General features: G+C 42.8%; 1 protein-coding gene across 1 annotated transcript; it reads right to left on the bottom strand.

The window, feature by feature from the left end:
- Nucleotides 1–3,654: 3,654 nt before the first annotated feature.
- On the bottom strand, nucleotides 3,655–25,878 carry CKMT2 (creatine kinase, mitochondrial 2). The gene is made up of 11 exons (XM_052700526.1): nucleotides 25,741–25,878; nucleotides 21,475–21,547; nucleotides 18,823–18,995; nucleotides 16,568–16,766; nucleotides 15,332–15,427; nucleotides 14,867–15,088; nucleotides 12,570–12,655; nucleotides 9,653–9,776; nucleotides 8,445–8,579; nucleotides 6,576–6,701; nucleotides 3,655–3,873 (listed from the first exon to the last, which is right to left on the bottom strand). The coding sequence occupies exons 3-11, from the start codon at nucleotides 18,972–18,974 to the stop codon at nucleotides 3,754–3,756; spliced, it is 1,260 nt and encodes a 419-aa protein (XP_052556486.1). The 5' UTR covers nucleotides 18,975–18,995; nucleotides 21,475–21,547; nucleotides 25,741–25,878; the 3' UTR covers nucleotides 3,655–3,753.
- Nucleotides 25,879–26,189: the final 311 nt, after the last annotated feature.

The raw sequence follows: 26,189 nt of genomic DNA, 5'->3' as shown, positions 1-26,189 counted from the left end.
AAGAGGACTGTAAAACTACTTGAGGCATGGGATGTAGCTCTTCTTGGTCTACTTAATCAAATAAATTCTGAAGATTTATAGAGAATCATTGTATGAATCTATTAGGAAGAATTTTATTGGCAGAAAAGGATCTCAGCAATGCAGAATTGGCAACATGGGAAAACTAAAGATGAGAAGGAAAAACTAACATCATATGTCTAGGGCTAGAGCAGCAATCCAGCTTTTTAAACCTTTAATATCTTCCTACTGAATCATAATTTGTATGATGCTCACTCTCTCCCTCTCTCTCTCTCTTTTCTTTTTTCCTTGTAACTTTCCAGGCTTGCTTTATCTGTCTGTCTATTTGTCTATCTGTCTATCTATCTATCTATCTGTCTGTCTATCTATCTATCTGTCTATCTATCTATCTGTCTGTCTATCTGTCTTCGTCCTGCTGCAGCCATTCTCTGACGCTTGTGCCCTGGAAACAGTGCAGCTGCAGCATTGCTCCCTTCAAATTGTCAGTGATGGCTGTACAGATAGCCCCCATGCCACAGGATGCGCTCAGCTTGCAGATGAACACAGTCCAGACAGACAGGAAGCTGGTGAGGACTGGGTAAAGTTGTGCAATTTAACACTAATAGATACTTGACTGTCCAGGTTTCATTTAAAATACTGGAATAAAGAATGAAAAAACATTGTTAATATTAATCAGCTGAGTTACCTTTGCTGACAGTGTGAAGGTCATGGATAGTGACCATGGATAGTGAAAGTTAGCAGAAGTGAAATATGTACACGGCAAATAACAAGCCTTAAAAAAGTGATCTGTACAAGGAAGAATATTTTAATTATGAAGGGTATACTTGGAAGCCAGCAATGTGAAGAAAGCCACAGTTTAATCACAGTGGACTGTGACTCATAATGGGGCATCCCTATTTTGTGAAGGCTTACATTTCCATGTGTGGTTGGAGCACAGGAAGTCCAGGGCATTTCTCTGACTTATTTCCTCAGTTGCAGGTGTTTTGCCAGAAGTAACTCAGCCACAGGATCAGAGAATCATGTAGGCTGGAGGTCTGGCAGTAGCCCAGCCCAACTCTGCTGTTCCACCAAAGCAGGAGCAGCTTAGATCGGATCGCTGATGTCCTTGTTCCTTTGAGTGTCGAATATCTCCACATCTGTTCCAGTGCTTGACCACTCTCTTAGTGGAAAAAGTCATCCTAACACCTAACTGGAATTTCCTGTGTCCCACCTTCTGTTTTTGCCTTCTGTTCTGTCACCACGGACTTCCAAAAAGCTTGTCTTGTCCATCCTGTGGTGTAGAAATCAGTTATGTACATCAGTAAGATCTCCCCATAACCTTCTTTTCTCCAGACTGAAGAAACCAGTTCCCTCAGCCTCTTGTTCTGCATTATGTGCTCCAGTACCCTGCCTGCCTTGGTAGCCCTGACCTGGACTTGCTGCATGCTGTTTGTCTCTCTTTCTTGTACAGAGGAGCTCAAAACTGGACACAATCCTCCAGAGATGTTCACATAAATACCACATGAGAAATAATCAGGTACCTCAATTTGTTGGCTACACTCATGTAATGCAGCCCAGTATGGGCAGACTGCCAACTCATATTCAGTTTGCTGTCCTCAGGACCCTAAGCCCTTCCAAAGCTGCTTTCTCCACATTTGTGCTCCAGCTTGTGCTGTGGAGTGGAGTTACTGTGTTCCAGATGCAGGACTTTGCAATTGCCTGTGTTAAACTTCATCAGATTTCTGTCAGCCTGTTTCTGTGTTAACATTCCCTCTGTACAGCAGCCCTGTTCTCCAGTGTACAAGCTGCTCCCTCTCACTTAGCGCTACAGTGGACTTTCTGACTATTTAATACACCCTAACATCCAGGTCATTACTGAAGGTCTTAAAACAGCATAATCAGCTCTGATATGGACTCCTCAGGAATGAAACTAGCAAATGGCTGCCAGCTGGACTTTGTACTGCTGTCTGTCATCACCTTGCATGTCAGTGCATGGAAAGTGAGACTCTAATCAGAGCACTTTTGACCCACAGTTGAACTTTCTATTAGCCTGAGCATTCTGGAGAGCTAACACTGAAGTTGTTCCAGATTTAGTGGTTTGCATTCTGTGTGAAGTCAGCAGGCATCTCTTTCCCTTCCCCAGAATTACTTGCTGTTATTAATGAATGTTTAGGAAGATTAAAATCATTAGGTAATCCATGTAGTGTAGATGAGGAAGAAACACCAATCAAGTGGAAGCTCCAGCCTGTTTCCAGTAACAGATTTCCTTGAGCAAGAAGCAGGAGTGCACCATGCTATCGATTTAGAAGAGTTGCTAATTCTCCAGTCAGTTCTCAGTATCTGATTGATTTTTAAAGTGGAATTATTATGATTAGCTTTGCAATCAGGTTTTCAGACATGACTCACTGAAGAACTTTCACAAGCCGCTTTAGCTTGGGTTGAAATGGAAGCGTTCGTGAAAGACGCTTTACTAAGGGAATCCTTAACACACAGGAAAAGAATTAAACTAAGATGGGCTGTTCTCAAAAAGCAACAGGTCTTGGAAATATATAATACATTTTTCTGGAAGATGGGTTGGCACTAGTCTTCCAAATAGTGGACAGGAGTCGTTTTTGGAGAGAAATTCACAGACTCTTCTAAAGGCACAGAAGCTGCTTCAGCATTACTAGGGGTTGGAGGCTGGGAATGTATTAGAGGGAGGACCACAAGCTTATAATGCTCCTCTGGTCTTCTGTAGACACACACTCCTGCCCACTCTCACAGGTGCCAGGAAAAGAGATCTGAACCGTTTGTCCTAGTGGCTTGCCACAATTTCCAAGTTTTCTCAACAGTACTTGAAGAGCTGAAACATTTCTGGCTAGTACTACTGACAGCTCAGCAGCAACACAGGCAGCAGTCATCACTGCATGTTCTGGGCTTTTTTTTGGTTGTAGTTTGTTTGGTTTTCTGAGAACTGGTGTTTTGACTGTGGTTACAGTGAAACACTGAGTTTGTTTCAATATGCAAGAAAAAGCAATGGGACAATAGCTGTCTGCTGTTTGTTCCTTCCACCCAGCTGCTCACTACATGAAGGCATATCCTAAGCACATCCTTATACATCTCACATAACAATTAGCAGGAGCCTGGTTCCCTGGCAGGCTTGTGTTGGCATAATATCAGGAAATTGTTTTGCTGGGAGTTTGAGATGACGTGGTAAATAAGTTTATCTGCAGGTCAGTTCTGGACAGAGAAGTGGCAGCTCCCAGACAGAGACACCAGTGAGTTCCTGATGATGGGTCAGGTGCTGGACTTCTGAGACTTATGCCACTGAGTTAACAATTGAGCTGATTATTGTGTCAAAAGAAAAAAACAGCTACCACTTTGCAGCACCTGCCTGGCCGGAAACTGGAGAGAAGCGCATCTGTGAATGAAAATCAGATGCTTATTCAAGACTTCTGCTATTCAAGACTTACGTTACTTGTTCAAGAAGTATGTTCCTAAGTGCAAATGCAGGATGGAATTAAGGATTGGTGCTTTTTGGATTATTCAGCTAGAAATTTCCTTATCATTAGTCAAAAAAGAAAGGGAAGCAGGCCTCACAGATGAGTGTACCACCAAGTGTTTGTACTGGTGCATCCTACAAAGACTGTGCAACCAGACACTTAAAGAGACATTAAGTATCAGGCAGTGTTTTATTACACAAGCTATTTGTACAGAGATATACAGAGGTGCCTTTCTGTCAGAAGGGCAGCCAATTACCAGTCATCAGCAGCAAGATCATTTCCTGCCGAACTGTGGCAGTGGTGGTGGCACCTTAATATCTTGACCTTTTTCTAGTTTCTTCTCACAGTCAACTAGGTAATTGACCCCATCAATGACAATCTGGACTAGTTCCACCTAGAGAAAGAAAAAAAAAAGGTAGTAAGAGCTTTAAGTAATGCTATTAATAGAGAAAGGAAAAAACTGTCTTGTTCTGCAAGAACAATTACAACTGGCCCCAAGGAGAGTCACAGCACAGAGATCGCATGCCCTGTGTGACACCAGAGACTTGTACATCTTCACAGACATGGATTAGGACCCTGCATTCTCTTACAGATCACCATAAACTCATGTTCTGTCACAATAACTTGTCAGCTGCCTGCATTCAGGGAAAGATTTCCCACCCACCCTGGCTGGCATGATGGCTTTGCTGAGATGGTTCATCAGGCTCAGAACCCACATTTCTGAAGGAAATACCATCATCCCAAATTCATGCTGGCTCTACACCATGTACCATTCCCTTGTTTTCAACGGAGGTGCTCTTGATATACACTGGCAGAGATGGGATTAGCTTCAGGCCCAGAGCAGCACCAAAACTGGCAATTCTGTATGGCAGAGTGTAGTGATGTCTTTGTAATCTTTTCAAATTGCAGAAGAATCCAAAGAGCCTTGCCCTCATCAGGCTTTCTCCGGGCCCTAGTACTTTGTTACTGTCACTGTAGCCAGCAAACTATAGTACCAGTTTTTCTTAATTTTCACAAGATGGTCCATTAACAACCGTTAATGACTGGTTTGTTGAAACAGAATGCAAAGACTAAATCCCACTGTTGCTTGATTGTGACAGTCACTGATTTTCAAGGGATTTGTTTTTGCAATGAAGCATGTCAGTGGCTCAGTAGTTTATTATATTGTCTGTTATAGACCAGCTGTTTTGGGAAATCAGAGGTCTGAATTTGCAGCCTCCAGGAGAATAGGAAATTCATATTGAGTTTGCATTGACCACTAACTGAAACAAAACAAAAATACAAAGAATTTTATCTTGCACCTTTGGGAACATAATTCAATTCTGAAAGCAAATTTACCACATAATTGAATTTATTTACTAGAAACTGAAAAAAATATATCTTACAATAAAACATTTTTATCTTGTTGAGTTTCTCTTGTCTTATTTAGATTTCAAAATCTTCAAGGCAGGGATTGTATTGTATCTCCTGGCTCAGTTCTCTGAATGCTTGCTTTATGAAGCATCACTGACTTCAATGGGTGTCTTCATATATAGGAAAAATTTACAGTGCATATACAATAGAATCCCTTGATGAATTATATAGTGTAATCCTTTCATATTTTTTAGTGTTAATTTAGTATAGAGCACACACAGTGATGCTTCAGATGTTAATAAATATCTTTGCTACATACTGTTTCTGCATATAATAATGCTAAATAGCTTTTTACTTTTGAACATTTCAGTTTAGATTCACAGGAGCTTAACTGCTTACATTAAACTAAACAAAAAAATTAATTGTCAATGTTCTGTCCAAACACCCCTTGTTAGTGAAGATGTTTAAGGGCATATGTAAATAAGGAAGTAAGGAAGACCTGACTTGGCTTTGTCTCTGAGGCGGAAAATGCAAGACAAGCAGGAAGGCAAACCAGCTGACTAAATGTGAGCTAATTTGATCCAAGCGCAATCCAAGTTCATTATCCCAGGACTGTATTTGTGTTACAAAAACTACCAAGCATCAGGCTGAATTCAGGTGTTGGGTTTCAACAAATTGCATCCATGTCTAAGCTGCCAAAGATTCCCCAGTGCTGTGGTATTCTGGGAAAACACACCTTCACCACACTCATCTGGGAGATGAAAGATAGTTGGCAGAAGATTTGAGGCTATCTACTGGCGGAGTGGTCAAATTGCTGGACTTACAGGGCCTTGACAGATCAGCTTTTCTATCAGTTGTTCTTGATGTGGCCTAGAGTAGACATAACAGAAGCTATAGCTGTGTCACAGGATGTACAGCCTATGACCTGGAATAACATTCTGGGAGTGCTACTGGAAGGACGCTATAACACTGGCACTGCCATTTCTTGACCATCCTTCAGCAGAATTGCTCATAGGAGCTGTTCTGCTTTATAAATATGAAATTGGAATGGGGTCTGGGACCTGAGTGTTCCATGAAAGCAGCCTCCCTGCTAAGATGTAGGGTTGTTTTCACTCTCTGGCTCCACAAGTACACATTCAAACTGAAATGTCTTCAAAAATGCGTGAGATGAACTCATCTCACCATAGTCTACTGCACAGTGGAAGGAATTCAGAGCTGACAAGTCAGTATCTTCCTTGATCAAAACCCAGCTCTTTTGTGTCTTCTGCTCAATTTGACGCAGGACATGAGAAGATACCAACAATTTCTCCTTTTATTATTTTGGAGTGAAAGGACTGACCTCATCCTGTTCTTACAGCATGGAGAAAGTGCAAGACTGTGAATACTAAAAGGAAAACAACACATTAATCCCGTCTTGCTTTCTGTACCCAATTTCCTTTGTGGGTTAGGACACAATCCTTAATTATCTCCTTGACATTTTACAGCAGGTCACATTTATGGTGCCTTCTCATGGCAATTTTTTTTTTCTCTCATTACCATGACAAGAATATTTGGCAAACACTTGATGCACGTGTATAATTTTTTGTCCTGCAAGCATCTTCATTGGATCTAGAAATGCAAACCACCACAATTCCATTGAGGTGACTCTGAGACCAGAGTGAACCCAGTTGAAAGGAAACTGACTTGTTCATTTCAGATCTGTGTAAGGAGCAAGGAGGAAAAAAAGAAAAGGTATCAGGTTACCTCTGATCGACCCATGCGGTCCAGGTTGGAGATATCATACACGTCTGCTACAGCTGCAGTATCCACCCCACCAGTGCCACGCTTTTGCAGCCTCAGATTCTCCAGGATTTTTGGAAACCTAGGATCCTAGCAGAAAAACAGATTTGTGTTTACAGCCTTTTAACCTGTGCATTGTGCAGAATCCTTGTAATGCTTTTATACATGACTTAATGTGTAGCATCTCCAGACACACAGGCAGTTTTCTCAGTCCTTATTTACAGCAGGCACATCCAATCCACAGCCTGCAGGTCGCATGTGGCCCAGCCCACCCCCTGCTGCAGCTGCTGCCCCACACCACTGTGGCAGCAGCTCAGCACCACCAGGCATCTTGGCCTGACCCCAGGCACGCACTCGTCACTCACAACAGCCACACAGCAGCGCGTGATCAGCACTGTGTGGGCTGTAAACAGAGCATGCACTGCAGTGGATAACTGTATGCACTTGGATACACTGGCTGAACACAGTTCTCTGAACTGCAAAAAATATGCAGCACTGCTTTCTGTTGTGATGAAGGAATTTGAGAATAGACTCCGAGATTGCTAAAAAATCAGTTTATGTTTGTGACTCCATTTTCAGTCGATAGAAATACATGACCTGCAAATTTTAAAATGGAATATATAGAGTTGCAATCAGATATTCAACTCAACAATCTGATCTTGTCTCTATTGGACTTCTATAAGCCCTCCTAATCAGAGAGAAATACCCCTTGCTTCAGAAAGGGTACCTTGTTCATGTCATTGCTTTTGGTACCTTTGTGAACAACTGCTTTCAAGGGTGAAGCACAGGAAAAATAAACTTTTTTTTTTTTTCAAAAAGCTCTGATGAACACCTTGAGACCTCACTAAGAATTACCACGACTGCCATCAAACTGGGGTAACATATTAGGTTCCAAAAACATGGTGACATATCCCACTAGTTTTATGGTTTTGTTGCTCAAATACTCTATAAAAAAAAAATTGAATGTTTTGTTACTTATATATTAACTATATTAACTATATAGAACTGCTCTGAAAGTAACGTCTCCTATTTTATGATGTTGTTCCACAACATCAGAAGGAAATGGTGGTGGTGGGGCAGTAGGAACTGAACATTCCTACCCATATTCTGTTACATTTTTTTGCCTTGTGACAGATTGTAGCAGGGGGACAGCCTGGCAAAATCGGTGCAGAACATGGAAGTGCATATGTAGCAAATGTGTGGAATTGTATTCCCACATGCAGAAAAAACGGCACCCACTGACATTCACTGATGCTTGCTGAACATTTCTGGAGATCAACCAGTGGATGTGACTACAGTAACAGCAACAGTACATCACCTCCACTGGAGCAGATTTTTGTAAGAGTGACATGCAAGTTCTTGTTTATTGCTGGTGAAATTGCAGAGCTAATGGTGGAGACTGTGTTGAAAAAGAGTGCTTTGTAGCTGAGAATTTACTCTATCAAACAGTGTTCTTGTGCTCTTTGTATCTGTTGTAGTTTCCATGAAAATAAATAGGAGGTATTGCCTTCAGAGAAATCCATATATATGCTGCCCAAAACAATTCTTCGTCACTCAGTGCCGCCCAGGCAAGCCAAACGGTTTGACCTACGGATTACAGCCTGTCTTGGCACTGTCTTCTAAGTACATTAATTTCCATAACAAATACAATAATTTGCAGAATAAAAGTTTGCTTAATTAGTTATACATAATCCTTGGGACCTTGTTATATATCACACTAACACGAAGTCTGTGTAAGCTGTCATTTTGCATTTGTTTCTCTGTAAATCATTTGTTCCTCAGTAAATCAGAAGAGCTGACCTATGTCACTAGCCTTTTAAATGAATCATGTACCTTGCTAAGCTTGGGCAGCTTGACATGGACTCCAGCACGTAAACCAGTTCCCAGGTTGGATGGACAGGTCAGAATGTACCCGAGGCGTTCATTCCACATGAATTCCCAGCCCCGTTCTTTAATTAATCTTTCAACCTATGAAGACAATAAGCGAGAAAGTGAAAAGAAAGTGTTACATATATATCATGTTCTAAGATATTTCCTTGTACCTGAGATTCTTCTCATCACGTGAATGTGCTGATGGTGAGCTCCACTAACACTAATGCACAAATGCACGCCTGAATTCAGTCTGGTCCATGCCTTTTGCAAACACAAGATGCCAACTTCTTCACTGAATAGTACAAGAATTTCTTCATTATTTTCTCAGTCATTAACTTGTAGATTCTTGGTCACTTTATCACAAAGCTCCCTGTCGCGACGGTTTTGTATTGCCTTAGCCCATGAAGTCATATGTTCACCTCAGAATTATGGCCTTTGCAGTGCATTTCTAACCTTAGGAAGATTGCAATTCATAAAAGCCTCAAAGCCTCAAACATACGGATTAAAAAACAAACAAACAAAACGGAGCTACAGGTGAGTTTTCTATCAATTCTGGAATGGCTCCTGACTCTTAGGAGAAGGTACTTGACTTATTTATGCCTAAATTTAATTATATTCCTTTGCAGTTCAGATGAAGTACGTGTGCCAGGGTCACCAATGGGGAGAAATGATTGTTCTGTGTAACACTGACAGTTTTGAAGACAATTAGTGTTTTATGTACTCTGGCAACCTATGCAGGAAGGATGGGAAGGAGGAGCAGAGTCTTATGCCTTGTCGCCTGCCCCACTGCACCTTCTTTGCACATTGTCTGTGGGGGACTAAGTATAATCCTTTTTCTCAGAAAAAGAAAGAAATTTTTCTCTGTCTGAGCAGTACATGGGGCTAACTAATGCGGCCTGCTTGTAGCCATTCCCAAGTTGTCTGGACAATGCTGTTCTAGCCTGTGTACCAACACATGAAGGCTGTTTTTGTCTTTAGGAGTAGCTGACCATTTTCTCTGCAGCTCAGCTATCAATTTTCCTTTGTTCCCTTCTTTAACTGCACTAGTGTGTTTTGCTTTCGGGACTGATGTTACTGTTGCCCCTGGAGATGCCAGTATGAACCATGGTAAGCAGTGCTGATAACTGCCCAATTGCAACCAGGCAGGAAAAACAAAGTCTGGTTCTTACCTCTTTTAAGCCACGGCAAAATCTTTCAAACACCCGTTTCATATTTCCACCCTTCTCCATGGAGATCACTCTGGTATGGTCCTCTTCATTAATCCAGATGAGAAATGTCTTATCGTTGTTATGCCTGGTTGAGAGGAGAAGTGCTACTTTAAAGCATGAGACAAATGCAGTTCTCTCTACACCCACCTTTATTGCAGCTTTTCAGGACTTTGTGGAAGGTAAGTGCAGCAAAGCAATATTGCTCTGAAGAGTGAGGGTTGAGATAAGAGGAACATGTTGTCTCCCAGCTCAAGCACAGCTGGTGGAGATCAAGGGGAAAATACCAGCCCTACATCCACTGTCTGTGAGCACGTTCTTTATTGATCTCTGTATACTGTGCAGCTAGGAAAGAAAACTGATGTTTACATGCTGCTGGGGGCCAGGCTCTGTGCCTTTACTTAGCTGTGTTCACTACTTCAAATCTCTGAGCTTGCTTTCCCATTTGGTTGCACTGTATGGCCACATCCATGGAGTTACATGGAGGACAGCATCTACATGTGGGCACTGCACTGGAGCTGCTGGGTCATCAGTCAAGCTACAAATCCTGAAGTTAGCTACTCCTACTTTAAACAGTTCACTGTAGCTAAGCATGTAAAGAGCCAGGTTAAACCCAAGGCAATTTTTAGTAGCTTTCTTCCACTTTCTCTGTCTTATCCACAGTCTTTCTTGCAGCATGTAGTATATGTCTGGCAGGATCAGACTCCTTTGTACAAATACTGTAATATTACCAACTTTGAAACATATGAAATGTGGAAGTTTAGTTCTCTAAGCATGATTTTCAGCTTATTTGCCACTGTGAAGCCTTTTGCTGACACATAACTGTGCAGGTACAAACATCACAGAATCACAGAATTGTAGGGGTTGGAAGGGACCTCCAGGGATCATCGAGTCCAACCCCCCTGCCAAAGCAGGTTCCCTACAGCAGGTCGCACAGGTAGGCATCCAGGCAGGTCTGGAACATCTCCAGAGAAGGAGACTCCACCACCTCCCTGGGCAGCCTGTGCCAGTGCTCCGTCACCTCACTGTAAAGAAGTTCTTGCGCACATTTGTGCGGAACTTCCTGTGCTGCAGTTTCCGGCCGTTTCCCCTTGTCCTGTCTCCACTCACCACTGAAAAGAGTCCAGCCTCGCCATTCTGCCCCCCACACCTTAGATACTTATAGACCTGGATCAGGTCCCCTCTCAGTCTCCTTTTCTCAAGGCTGAACAGACCCAGTTCACTCAGCCTTTCCTCATAGCAGAGATGCTCCAGGCCCTTCACCATCTTCGTGGCCCTCCGCTGGACTCTTTCCAAGAGATCCTTGTCTTTTTTGTACTGGGGAGCCCAGAACTGGACGCAGTGCTCCAGATGAGGCCTTACCAGGGCAGAGTAGAGGGGGAGGATCACCTCCCTCGACCTGCTGGCCACGCTCTTTTTAATGCACCCCAGTAAGCCATTGGCCTTTTTGGCCACAAGGGCACACTGCTGGCTCATGGCCAACCTGTCATCCACCAGGACACCCAGGTCCCTTTCCGCAGAGCTCCCCTCCAGCAGCTCATCCCCCAACCTGTACTGATGCATGGAATTATTCCTCCCCAACATCCTGTGCCCTGACATTAAGGTTACCTGAGACCCAGATCCACTAACAAACTTTTCAATCTTACTATTTCTTTCTACCGAGTATTTCACATGTAAAACAAGCCCAATTGTATTCAACTTGGGATCACTGGATAGTCTACATTGGTAGCACTTTTTCTGTTTGTAGAAACAGCAGATGGGGTGCCTCAAATTTATCACCTTGTTGGAGCAAGCCTCTTTCTCAGATACAAATGGGGACCAGGGAACCAATCTGAAGTTTATTGAAACAGAAATCCTCACAGATTTCTAACAGGTCATTAGTGTTCACGAGTGGTCGGGTTCCACAGTGCCTGCTCCCAAGCAGAAAGCAGCTTTAGTTTGTTTCAGTAATTCTGGATGTGCTGAACACGAGCCAGTGTTCCCAGTGTGGGGAAGAAATTTCTTCTCCCACATCAAGACGCAACGTCTCTGAAAGTCTTGACTATTCCTAGAGCAAGGAGATAAGCTAGATTTCTTCTCATAGTTCTTTCTGCCTACTTTTTCAAGATTAAAACGTTTGGTAACCCATAGACATGTAATAGGAGAGATGCAGATGCACTGCACAGCCATCTGCATTGTCTTCTAGGCAGTGTGCACTGATCTGGGGGCTATTATTTCATTATATCCATAGAAAATATTCTGTTTGTGCACAAAACCTATCAACTGTGTTGTGAAAGAAGGGACAGACCCAGAAGAAAATGGGAAATTCAGCTTCTGCTATATACCATCTTTGCCCAGGTCATTTGGAAAGGAAGTGTTACTTTCAATTCAGGGAACTGATAAAACACCCTGTCTACTGAGACAGGAGGCAGGAATTAGTGATGCAGTGTCCTGCAGCTGTATGGCCAGTGGTTTCCAGCTGTCAGCATCACTGCTGACTGCTGCTACAGCTGCTTTCCTAAACTCAGTTACACTGGTTTCATAGTGACTGATAGGCCTTTTCCCAAATCAAATTTATAACTAGAAATAGAAATAGAAATAGAAATAGAAATAGAAATAGAAATAGAAATAGAAAAAATTGGAGATAAAGACCCAAGGAAAGAGCCATGCTTATGTTGTAGTGATATTATTAGAGATACATGAAAATATTCTGTGAACATAAAGGTCTTATTTACTTCTCTTTCTTGGATATTAATATATTTTAATTAAGCAAGAATTTATTATTTTTTTTTAAAGCAACTAAATATGCTGTGAGTATCAGGATAGCATGGCTGCAAAGCTAAGACAAGCAAGGAGAACAGTAATACAATCTTTAAAACACAGCAGATGCCACACAACATACCAGATTCCTCTGGCATCCGGCCAGTCACGAGCCATCCCAGCACATGTCAGCAGAGGGGACACTGGCTTGTCAAAGAGAAAGTGATCCTAGACAAGGAAATGGGGCCAGAGAGAAAGGGAGAGAGAGAAAAGGAAACAAGATTCAAGTTCATTCAGGGAAGCAGTATAATTTTGTATCAATACATTTTACATGAAGGCAATCAGTGTACAAGTAAATGATGTAGTATACCCTATGAATCTGGTTCCTTCTTGTGGAAGCTTAAAGCACATTACCCAGGTGAATTTTCCTGAATCTTGCAGGCTCTTGATTGGCAATGTACAAGAGTGTTTTCCCAAAACACTTCTTGTAGGGGAAGCCAATTAGCCTTTACAGACTGCAGAATATCCAGTGGCAGTTTTGAAAAGAGGTAGCACTATGCTGGGCTCAACCTCTGGCATCACAGCCTTGTGCAGCTCTTCAGCAGTGATGCTGTCTCCAGTGTTAATAAACTCAGCACTCAGTGTGCCACAGACTTGTCATATTTCAATTATTTTTTTTAACTGAGATTTCTTTTTGTTCCAAAGCGGATAAGATTTTAATGGGTGTGCTGAAAAATAATTAGTTCTCAATTCCTCAAACACTGCCTTGTCAAATATTGTATGTGGTTGTTTTTTGTTTTTTTTTGTCTTTTTTTTCCCCTGGAGTTTAATTAAGATTAATACCAAGGCTATCCAGAATAAATATGACATGATAGACAAGCTAATAAAATTTACTTTCTTTTCCCCCTTAGTGGAGAATTTTCGACTTTCATCTCTGAATACTCTGTGATAGGCACATGCAGGGGAAAATGATATGGAGTTCCACAGGGACGAGACATTTATTTTCTCTACCTGCTCTGTTCCACACTTCTGTCTGAGAAAAAAAGGCATCCTTTTGCAAGTGAACAGCAGAGTGCCATTACTTTCTTGTACAAGCATATGGGCCAAACCTTCAATGCCTTCTGTGCTGAGTGCACTCATTTTGTCTTAGAGAGATCAAATAGTGCCTGCTAAACAGTGACAGCAAGCTCTAAGATACACGTTGGGGTTTTGAGGTCCTAAAGTACTGAAGGGAGAAGGCAATGTTATGAGTAAAAGATAGAACCTGGGGTTACAAGGTTCAATGCCCTGATTTTTATTAATTTGCACTACTGTAAAAGCTAGCAAAGTAAGGCAAAATGCTGAATCGGTGAACCTATTCCACCTCCCTTTGATCTCTGCCTTCTGAAGAGCTCTCTCCTGCTGAAAAGGGCGATGGAGTAAAGTTCACACAGGTAACCAACATCTTGCCAATAAATATATCACCAGGAACATTCAATAAAAAACATTTCTGACCTTACATAATGCATAACTCCTGGTTAATCCAGACTATAACACCTGATTGTAGTGTTATAAATAGTTATGCTACTTCATCAGCTGCCTTTGTGTTGATGTAACAAATAACTGTGTCGTAAATATAGCTAACAGGGTACAGATATTCCTTTGGATATATAAAATGCACATGCAACATTTGTGTTGTTTTGTTGTTTTGTTTTCATTTTTTAAAACAATCTTATAGATTTTTATGATTTTTAAAATCTCAACATGAATCCCTGTTATGGGTTTTCAAGGTGATTGTTATTTGTGCTAGGTTAGCACTTGGAAACTTTGGCTGCCTCAAAACATCTCTGCAGAACTGAACAATGACATAAATCCATGGTGGAAATCTTTGTATTTCCGTCTCTGTGACAATGAAAATTGCTTTTGACCCTTCAAGTTCATAAGTGCATTTGTAGGACTGGGAAAAGGCCATAGGATGCAGTTGGCTACAACCATTCCAGGGAAAGAATTCATGTAATTTTGACATAAAGCAGTTATAGATTAAAGCCCCAATCCCGGCAGTCTGGAATACAAATAATATATAATATTTTAATACGTAATACTTGTAGTTAGAATGGTTATTAATATAGGAAATGCCAATCTTTGAGCAAGAAAATAATCAAGGAAAAGTTCTGCTTATTTGTCCAAAGAGGTGGCAGCAGCATCCACATAAATTTCACAAAGAGCTTGATATCCAGAACGTAACTCCATGTGCCTACACATAGAGTCCATGTGTATAGCCAAAACACAGACCCTGGATAATTTGCCATTAAGTTAAAAATATTGCTGGGCCAATAGCCACTGGATTAACACTATGATTATCATCCCTAACTACAAGGAAGGCATGTACCCTACAGGAAGGTGAAGGTAAAAATAAACAAGGGTAAGTGTAGACAGTGTCAGCTCTGGAGCTATACTTACATCAATAAGCTGCTGCTGATCCCTCTCAGACATGTTGGTCAAGCTGTAGTACTTTCCAGCAAGGTCTCCCTTCAGCCCAGCTAGGGCAGTTACCACAACGTTTTCCACCTCTCTCCTCTCAGCCCTGGTGCAGGCAGGAGGAAGGCTCAGGCCACGGATGCTGCGGCCAGTGCGCACACGTGATGAGAGGACATAGTGCTCATCAAAATAGCCATGGGTGATCTGAAGGAAGAATATGGGATTTTATGGTTGATGCATGCTGTTTTGCTACACTATTAGAAGAAAAATTCCAACCTACAAAATGCGGTACGTCCTTCTGCCTGAGGATCTTGACCCAGGATATGGCAGAGTAACCAACTGGTCCTTCAGTTGAAGGTCCCACCACGGATGGAATACTACAGCAGCAATACTGTAATTGTGGGAAGCAGTCCTGATCTTCTACTCCCTTATTATTTTCAGTCTTACCTTGGATGCATCCAGGTCAGTATGATGCTTCATAGTACGTGGATCATAGCCGTTATGTCTTGCTTTAATGACAGGGTCAAAAATCTCAGCAAACACCTATGGAAGTCAGAAAAATCAGTAGAGAATCTGCCACGCCACAGAAACAGTCAAAAGCATGAACCTCAGCCACAGGAGAAACACTTTGGCATAGACAGGGAGCTTTGCAAATGCTGACAGGGGTAAGTATGAAAAGGGCATTTTGACCTAGACAGCGCTCTGTAGCGGTTGCTGATCTTCACACAAAATGAAGGTGTAATAGCAGATTACAAGCCTGCTTTGGCTACCACAGACAGGCATGGAATGTTGTGACAACCAGACTAGATTTCAGAATGTATTGCCAACTAGAATACATAGAGTATCTTGGCAGCTTGCCTCCTGCTTTTAGGTCATTCAGGACCAATACCATGATCCTCGTTAGAGTCACATGTCAGCTGTGGCCACAACCACACCTTCATTCAGTCATGGGTCAGTAGCCACAGCAGCTTTTCAGGGTAGCCACCACATCTGTAGGGGAAAACTGAACTGCAGGAGCTGATAACCCAGAATGTCAGAAGTCCCAGTCCATCTTCCATGGCCCAGCATTTGGGATGCTGTTAAGAGACCGTGTAATAATAGGTACTGTTGTGTAGTAGGCTGAAGGAAGCAGGCTAGAGATGTCAAGAAAAATAAGAATTTTCTTTTTTTTCCTATTCTTCTTACTACTTCAGTGTTAAGTAAACCTGTCCGTCTTAATGCTGTCTGTTTTCTTCTTCTGTCATGATCCAATAGCTGTAGCTTAAAGGTGTCTGGCAAATCCCAGAAGACATTTTCATTTCATTTCTGCCTTAGGTGTTCCACAATACAATTTCCACATCACCTTCATCTTGTGTATCTCAGGGTTGCATAGTTTTGCCATAAACTAAGTTTAGTAGTAGGAAGAAGGGCTGCTGCTGGAGGCAGGTAGAATATTGCTCTAAAGCAGCTGTACTTTATTAGCTTTGACTGCAGCAGAGAGGGTAGATGTAGCAATGCCTCATGTTTTTGCATTTTCTCATGTGGAAGAGTAGGGAATGCATTGTCTTTATAAACATGGCCTGCCTCTTACGTGCTCTCTGGAATGTTATTTATCTTAGGAGCGCATACCCTGCCAGGAAGCGCTGTTCAACTAATGACCATAAAAACAGCAATAAACGCAGTAATTCTATGAAAGCATTTTACCTCATAGGATTCTTCATCACCTGCAACCATGCCGACAGTTTTAATGAAAGGATGGCCAGGATTGTCTACCCCGGTTTGGATGCACTGGTCCAGGCTGTAGCCATTGGGAGTCAGCTTGTCCCTCAGCTTAGCATAAATGGCTGGGGTGAGACACTCAGCCATGCAGTTGTTGTGCTTGCGAAGATCTGGATAGTCTGCACTGAAGAGAAAAAACATCCCAAGCAGTTAACACTGTAACTTTGAACGGTGATCTTTGCTAGTTCACAGAATTATTAAAGGGATCATGACACATGAAGTATGCTGCAAGACTTGACAGTAACATTAGTTCTTTGTTTATATGTTGCACCAAATTTTAGGAGAGGAGGAACATTCAGGTCACTCCAAATGCCCCCAAACTGCACAGATGAATAATCCCGCATACAATTGCAGCTTTCTGCTACCTGCAGCAACCATAAGATAATCTTGATGAGCTTTAAAAATGTACCAAACCCCACCAATTCTCTGCTGAGACACTCCTCGTCAGAAATAAATGAGTTCTAATGTTGTTTTGTTAGGCAGGAAGGGAATTAAGTTGAAAAAGGATTTGTAATTCTAAGACAAGGTACTCTCACAGCTGTGTGGATATCAGTGGGACTGTCTGGTCTCTGTCAGTGGGAAAGCTAACTTATCTGCAATACCTGCTGTTTCTGTACTTGTATTATTACTGTTTATGTAAAGCTGAACCATATTCCAAGCCAGGAAAAATCATAGAATAATAGAATCTTTGAATGGTTTGGGTTGGAAGGGACCTTAAAGTCCACCAGTCCCAATCCCTGCCGTGGGCTGGTTATCCACCGTCAGCTGAGGCTGCCCAGGGCCCCATCCAACCTGACCTTGAATGCCTCCAGGGATGGGGCACTCACACCCTCTCTGGGCAGCTGTGCCAGGGTCACTCTTACTGTGGATGATTTCCTTCTAACATCTAACCCAAATCTCTTTCAGTTTAAAATCATTATCCTTCGTCCTGTTACTCCCTGACACAGATTCCCTGTCCAGCTTCGGACCCCTTTGGGGACTGGTAGGTCACAATGAGATCTCTCCTCCAACAAGCTGCACAACCTTAACTTTCTCAGGCTGTCTTCACAGGAGAGGTGCTGCAGCCCTCTGACAATCCTCATAGCTCTCCTCTAGACTCATTCCAACAGATCCATGTTCTTCTTAGATAGTGGGCCCCAGAGCTGAACACAGTAATTCAGGTGGGATCTCACAAGGGTAGAGTAGAAGGACAGAGTCACTGTTCACACCTCTTTTGATGCAGCCCAAGATATGGTTTTCTTTGTGGGTTGCAAACACACAGTATTGGCTTGTATTGAGCTTTTCATCCTCCAGCAACCACAGGTTCTTCTCTGGGTTGCCCTCAATCCATTCTTCACCAAAAACATTCATGTTTGGGATTGCTCCAACACAGGTGCAGCACATTTAACGTGGTCATGTTCAACTGCACAAAGTTTGTACAGGCCCACCTCTCAAGCTTGTCAATGTCTCTCCGAAAGGTATCTCTTCCTTCCAGCATTTTGACTGTATCACTCAGCTTGGTGTTCTCCACAGAATGGACATATTATGCTTATTAAGGCATTTTTGCAATCAAATCATACCCCACCTACCTTGTAACATTTTGTCTGATGCATAACCTTATTATTTCCATTGGAATTTATTTTAACTAATATACACTACTTGAGAAAAAGAGATTGGCAGAGCCTGATCACTATTGTTTTTCACAAATATTGCCAGCAAAATCAACCTGTATGTTAAGGTCTGTAGTTAGTTTCTAATCATCAGCCAACCATTTTGCAGCAGAATTAGGAATATTTCAAGTGCTGTAATTACACAGGAAAAATTTTTGCTACTTGAATGATGAAAGTATGTTCACAGTTCCTAAAGGTAGAGTCTGTACTGTCAGCCAGTCCCAACAGTTCTACATAGCTGATGAGATAAAATAGGACTAATTTAGTGTTTTGCCAGAAATTTGAAGTATTCTGTAGGCTTGTCACTGTTTGGCAGTGTTTTTTTGAGTGTTGATACTATCACACACCCCTGCTTTCTTGTCTTGAGAGTCACTGTTGGTGTAAAACTGAGGTGACCAGCAAAGGGTGTTGTTTGTCAGGTTGTCAGTCCTCAGGCACACAGACGGGGTGACTGCATGAGGACTCTGCTGCTCTGATGAGGATCTTCCTCCTCCGCGGAGCCCAACGGGATGCCTAGCCTATAGCGCCCACCTGGGAGGGAAGAGCTTCCGCTTCTCATGCACAGCAGCTTTCACATTTTGCTGGTTGAGGAGGTACCCAGTGGTGAGTACCCCTGTGCCTGCTGCTGCAAAAAGTGCAGCAGTTGCACGGCCAGCCAGGAGACGACCAAAGGTGCCAGCCATCCTTCTTGGAGGACACGATCTCTGCAAGAGAAAGCAGCCCAGCATCAACTCAAAGCCCTCTCACAGTGTGCATGACAAATAAACCATCAATTTTAACAGTGTCCCTGTAAAAGAAGCAATCTACTTTTATGGTAGGTTTGCACTGAAGTAGTGTGTTCAGACAAAATGGTTCATGTTTACTGCATTTCTCCAGCTACATAGCATTGTCGAATCCTAGAGTTATCTAGGCTGGAAAGGTACCTTTAGTAGAATTGGAAATTGGTTGGCTTTTAGTTCTGTATTGAGCACACAATTCTAAACCAGTGTATTTATTTATTTTCACGACTTAGGGCTATAATTAAATCCTCTAGTTTGCTCCATAGCAACAGCATGTTATCTGGAGACATATTTTCAGTGACCAGTAAGTCAGTACGGCAAGATGCAGTAAAGTATGGTCACATGTGATGGGATGTGACACTCATTAATTTCTTTACAGTGCTGTCACCAACAGAACCCCCATGCTTTTTCTGCATTACCTTGGCCTGTTAAAAATTGTGCTTTTTCAGCTATAGGACTAAAGTTGGAGTAGGCTATAAATCACTGCAGGAAGGAATGCTCAATATGCTTGAATCGTGAAAACCCTGACTGGCATGGGAATGGGAATAAAGGTCAACTCTTCACTATCTTTTTCAGTAAAAGAGCACATTCCATCAAATAGGAGCAAAAACCGAAACGAAGGTAGGCAGCTCTATACAACTGTCATGGACTTAAGGAACTCCTTGTGAAAGGACAATGCGGGTAAGTGGTGTGCGTGTCTTCAGCGATACTGGATAAGCACGTGGAAGAGAAATGAGCTGTGTGCGTGTAGCAGACAAAACGAAACAGGCTAACAAAATTCTTGGATCTGGCAGCAGCTGGAAGCCATGGGGACAATGCGGACAGAGCATTGCATACTTTGTTCCACTTTCCTCAATGAGCTACTGGCCTACCTACATTTTCTCCTGCTCTGAAACACTATAATCATTTTTAACACTCAAAAAGCTACAGAAAATATACAGAAGTACCTATTAAGCATCTATAACAGAAGCTTTCTGAACAGCAAATATAGCGTCAGAAGGCCATGTATAATGACTTCTTAAAGACACAAAGAACAGAAGCACACTACAGATAGCAGTTTCTGACTCCCAGCCGCTCAAAAACTTGTGACTTCTCTTCTTTCAGGACAAGGAGTGATACTCTTTTACCTTTACACCACGTGTCCTGCACAAAGATCTAGAATAAGAACAAATGTAATGGTTACTTGAATCCGCAGTGATCCAGAGGCAGACAGCAGCACCAGTAAAATAATCCAGGCTTTAAAAGCCTGTTAGGAATCCATGTGCCCAAGTATTTATAATTTATTATTCCCAGAAATGTGTTCACAGCTCAGCCATGAGTTTGATTAAACCCAAGCATTATCTCAGTCTAGCAGAGAAACTAGCATGTTCTGGAAGTCTGAAGAAGAAAATGCTGGTCTTTTCCTTCCCAGAATCAGAATGCAACTAGTTTTGCAAGTGACTTGGCTCCTGAGAAGGTGTATGTTGTGTTTAAATCAATAACACAAATTCCAATTTGTGTTGCTGAAGGAAACATTTTCTTAAAAAGGGGCTCTGACAAGTCCTGTTTGGGAAATGGACATGGAAGAGTCCCGAAAGACATGCTGCTGTTGTTTTGTCATGGCTTTATCAAGGTATTGATATTTGTTTGTATAATCTCTTCGTAGTTTTTTCACATGAAGTTAAAAATCTCACTTGGTTTTTTTTTAGTGAGCGTGGATTTCCAGCAGGCCGCTCCCTTTGGGCTGTGTGGTGGAGCCCCTCTGAGCTCTGCGAGTGCCTCTACTCTATCAATGCCTTCATTTTGGTGACAGCTGCAGGATGGGCTCTTGCAGCTGTACCAAAAACAAAGTGGGAGATGGTAGGATTGCAAATCAAAATGAAGTATTGGGTCTGTGGTGGATAGTGCTTGTGCCTTATTGCACTGTAGCTTCTGCAACCCATGCTCTGGAAATATTTGCTTGTGACTAATTTGAGGAGAACTATTAGTGCTATACCTCAGTGTCTCAGAAACGATTCATTTTCTTAACAATGGTATGTGTTTGTAGTTCTGTTTCACAGATGCTGTCCCTACTGCATGGAATTGGCCTATAGTCAAAATGTTGCCCTGAAAACCCAAAGCTGTGCACATGTCCCTTTGCAGACAGTGACACCATCCCTCCAGCAGCCCCAGGCACACATCAGCTGTGAATCTTTTTGGTACATTCTGAATACTGCTTTACTTCAAGGGGCCAATCTGACCCACACACCTCATTAAACTATAGGAGTCACATGTGGAGTGTATTTAGAAGGCCACAAGAGCATGTGTCTATGCATTGTCTTTTGGACTGTGTTGTCTTCCATCAAGTGTACTTGCTTCCTAGGACACTTTTTCCTTGGTGGATCATGGAAAACTCTCCCCCTCCCCAAGGCAGGCTCTGATTTACCTTATAGATGCTTCTCTAAGAGCTCCTAAAGCCTCCAATACTGGAGATGCCACAGCCGGTGTAGGAGAACGACCTAAAAAAAAAAAAAAAAAAGATCAGAGTGAGGCAGGATTTTTTTATTTTGAACAATGTCAATCTGCACACCTGTTGGTACAACTTAAGTGTCACCTCATTACATTTCCTTCCCCAGACATAAAAGCATAGTGAGCAGTTTGTTTTCTGTCTGAAAGGGCCGTGACCATTCAGCTTTCGGAGTCTGCAGTGTGGCAGTGATGTTGCAGGGACCACTGCTGGTGGCTGATGAATGTGAAGGGACTGGCAGAGCAAGAGAGATGGAATTTTGTGTGGGAGAGAAGAACAGTATCTTCTGGGGTGCTCTGAAAAGAGGTCTACAGTCTTTTCTATCAAAACTCCTAATTCAGTTAATAGGATTTGCCATAAGCAAGGGCTGTTGTTCTGAATATAAATGCATATAATGCTGCAGCACCAACCAAACCCAGGCTGTGTGTTACAAGGGCATATGTAATAGCAGTAGCAGTATTAGCAATAATAGCAGTAATGACTGGCTCAAGAATGTGGTGGGTAATTTCAGTAGTCAACTCAAAGAGCTTTTAAACAATGAGGGTACACAGTGAGAAAGACTCCTCATGATAAAAAACAAGGGCATTTTGTCTTGTTTGCATTTTTCTTTCTCCTTTAGAAATAGCATGATTTCTGAATAATTCAGTTGTTTATCTCCTGGTAGAAACTGAGCACTGTCCCAAGCTGCTGTGATGCAGGACAGAGGCACCAGCATCAGGAGAATGTCCACCAGACAGGAGGAAAAAACAGAGGGGCTCGTCAGCCTGATGCACAAATAAACACAGCACTTGTTTCTTGCCTGCCTGTGCATTTACTGTCACTGTCCTTTGCTACAAAATTTATCATCTTCTCTTAGAGATTTCTCCTAATTATTTGTTTTATGGGTAGCTACACATTGACTAGCTTCCTTTCTATGTCTCTCATCACTGCTTTATGATATTTTCACATTAATCACTTGAGGGATTGGTGCTTCCTGGTGTGGATCGGGCTCAGAGGAGCACAGGAACAGTTTCTGATATGGATGCTGGCACAGGATGAGGCCCAGCATGGTGGTGAGCATCTGCAGCAGCAGACACCAGATTAGCTGAAGTCACTGCACATCTATCATTTTTTACCACTAATTTTGCTACCACTATAAGCAGGAATGCTATCCAGGAACCAGAAGAGCTTGAATAATAATAAGGTAGAATAATAATCATAAAATTGTTTTTAATTAGTTTCTAGTAATCATTTACAGATTTCTACTTCAGTTTATAACTGCAGAAACTTTGGGTTCTTTCCATGCACCATAAGCTACATCTGAACTTGGATTTTATTTTAGGACAAAATGAGGTGCATCTGAACAAGCTCTGGATTTTTCTTTTTCAGTTTCCAGACAAAGTCTAATTTTTATGGCATTATACACAACAATTGTTGAGGTACAATACTAATATTATTTTGTGTTTTCAAGGTGAGTTTTAGAATTTGTAACATGAGACTTCAGGTACATGTCACTCAGTTTTCAGACAGTAACAACACTGGCTTTGCCTCATAGAGTCATAGAATCATAGAATGATCAAGGTTGGAAAAGACCACTAACATCATCCAGTCCAACTATCAACACATCCCTACCATGCCCACTAACTCGGGGGGTTGGACTCGATGATCTCTGGAGGTCCGTTCCAACCCCTTCAATTCTGTGATTCTGTGATTCTAACCATGTCCCTCAGTGCCATATCTACAAATCTCTTGAACACCTCCATGGACAATGACCCCACAGCCTCCCTGGCCATCCTGTTCCAATGCATCACCGCTCTTCCTGCATTTTCCTAGTATCCAACCATGACAACAAGTGGAGATGTCTTTTGTATCCCTCTAGGATTACTTATGCCTTTGGCCCAAAGGAAGAGTACATGGACTCAGTCATGGGCAACCACAGATCCTCTGAAGCTTTGTTGCCAAGGTGGGACTTGCTTGGAGAATGCAAAAACACTGTTCTACAGAAGAGAAGAATCACAGAGCAATTGACTCAAATGTTCTTTCTCCATATTTTTCATGTAGCACATTAATCCCTATGGTGAACAGTTTTAGTCAATTCTTACAAGCCTTTTTGAAAGCATAAGTGGTGATTGTGAAGGGAATTAATGCAATGTTGGCACAGCATAACAGGCATGAACCATGCAGCACATATCACAACGGGTCTCCAAACCCAAGTTTTCTTCACAGCTGAGCAGAATTTGTTCCATTTCCTGCACAGCAGGACCACAGAGGGTAAATGAAATTGCACACAGTGTAGAGTCAGAACAGAAGCGTGCGAGATGTAGCAGAAGTCACTGCTGCAGTGCTGGAGCTGGAGGGGAAACAGCTTGAAGGACTGCAAGTGTCATTTCAGGAAGTAGGACCATTGGTGACCAAAGAGTGAATGCTGGGGTGAAGAAATTTGGAGAGTGCCTATTTCAGGGCTTGAACCATTCTTTGTCATAATGTACCTAGACTTGTGCCTTTGCTAAAGTTGAGGGCCCTTTCCAGAAGAAGTATGGTTTTCACAGACCAGGTCCCTAGCCAGTATTAAAATATATTAATCACATCTGGCAGTGGAGTGGAAGCAGACCATGCTGCAGCTCCCACTGTTGCTGCTGCCAGAGGCTGCAGAGCATCCCCCATGTTGTGCTGACGGACAGCCACACTGTGCCCAGCTCCTAGCAGGTCACCTTGCACACAGCCGCCTTGTGACTTGCATACAGGTGAAGCTGTGGTATCCTCTTCTGGAAATTTCGGAGGAGTGTAGATTACAGAAGATGCACAAACCACCTCGTTAACCTTTAAGGAACTTTACTACTATGTAGGCAAATGAATGCTTTTGCTATTCATCCTTTACTTTCTTGAACTTCTAAAGAGGAATCATCTGCTCTGTTTACTCCTGCACAGGTAGCACGTGTGCATGCAGCTAGGAAGGAAAGAAGGTGCAACGGTTACAGCGGTAGTGACATTTCCAGAAATAGAACAAGATCAAATATTTGGACGAGTCATGGATGGTATTACTTGCCACACCATGTGACCCCGAGCGACATTTCAGAGGAATGGCAGAGTCATAGCCAAAGTTCACACAGGTAACGTATATGTGCCTCTCAAACTGCTAAGCTCTTGGGTCACGCTGACACGGCGGTGAGCAGAAAGTTCATATGGTGGAGATGGGTATTGGCGGAGGTGGTCTTTTATTTCTGAGAAGTTATGCCTTTGAGTCATCTCAGCTAAAGCCTGCAGATGCCAGGGGAAAGTTTGCTCTGCCCTTCTATGGAAGTTGTGGGCACCTTAGAAACTTCTGCAATAAATATCACAAGCAACTAAATGAGGGAGGCACCATTTTTAGATGCCCAGAAAACAGCTGACGTTGCTCTTCATTTGCTGCCTCACTCTATGTGCTCAGAGCGTGAGATTCAAATTAAAACATTAAATCTTTATCAGCAGCTATCAGAGGTGTTATCCCCCAGTTTCCCTTTGCCCCTGGCCTTTCTGACCAAGAAGGGCTTAAGTTAGGATGTCTAAAGTGCAGAAGTAGCAGCAGTGTAGGCATCTTCCTGACTGTACCTCAACACAGCACACACAGCACCTTTACAGAAAATAACCTGCCATTCAGCCTCTTTCTGCTTATAATTCCACAGGCCTGTGAGCAAGTATAAAAATCTAATCATCTGAGTGAAATTAAATAAAAAGCACGCCTAAATCAATTACTATGAGCAGAGGAGATACGGAAAAGCTGTGTCCCTTGCCAGGCAGGCAGCTCGCCAGCCCCAGCACACGCCATGGTTTGCACGAGGCCTCACTTCGGGCTCCTCCTGGTGGGAACGGATGCAAACCCCACCAGGGCCCAGCTGGGGCCCTTCTGAGCTTTCAGATTCTGCTGCACAACATAACCCCAGTGCACAGAGCTGTATCCCGCCCACAAACCACTCTTAGAACTATCGTGCTCCCTGCACGGCTGTTACAGGTCAGAGGAACTGATTTTGCCCTTATTTAAAACTGTCACTGAAGGGTTAGCCTGTGAAGCAGCTGCACAGTGGGCTGACATTTCCTCCTGAACCAAAGAGCCGTGTGGATTGATAAATTACAATCGCGCTGTGCTGCGTCCTGCAGTGCTTCCAAGTGATGGAACGGCCCTGTGTCAGAAAAAACTGCAAGAGAAGCAATGCGGTTAGTGGGACTGACCTTGCAGCCGAAGGAAGAGGTCCTGCTGCCTGCAGCGAGCCTGGCGTGTGAGGGGAGCCACGCGCTGGGGCTGACAGGAGTCCAGGTAATATGAGAGGGGCAGAATGAGGTGAGGGAAGGGAAAATAATTGCGGTGGCCAATCCTAAGATGCCTGGTTACATGAATGACATTTGCACTCAGAAGGATGCCCTTGGGGACAGGAGCGGGATGTGGCAGAAGGAGGCGTGTGAGCTGAGTGACAGCTACACCATCCCTCACACACTTCTCTCAGGCAGAGAGGGCCATGGCCTCGGCCTGGGGGCCCAGGAAAGAGATGTCACAAACCCTCTCGGCCAGGCCTCTCACCTGGCCTGCCCAGAGAGCAGCCCCACTCACCCAGAGGGAGTAGGGTTAGAACACTGCAACCTCACAGTGTGGGTGAGGTGACATCACAGCGCAGGTGACGAGA

The sequence above is a fragment of the Tympanuchus pallidicinctus genome, unplaced genomic scaffold (assembly GCF_026119805.1).
Source record: "Tympanuchus pallidicinctus isolate F22 unplaced genomic scaffold, pur_lepc_1.0 scaffold4, whole genome shotgun sequence".
Lineage (NCBI taxonomy): Eukaryota > Metazoa > Chordata > Aves > Galliformes > Phasianidae > Tympanuchus > Tympanuchus pallidicinctus.
Note: the sequence above shows the minus strand (reverse complement) of the source record. Positions and strands in the feature narration are given on the sequence as shown.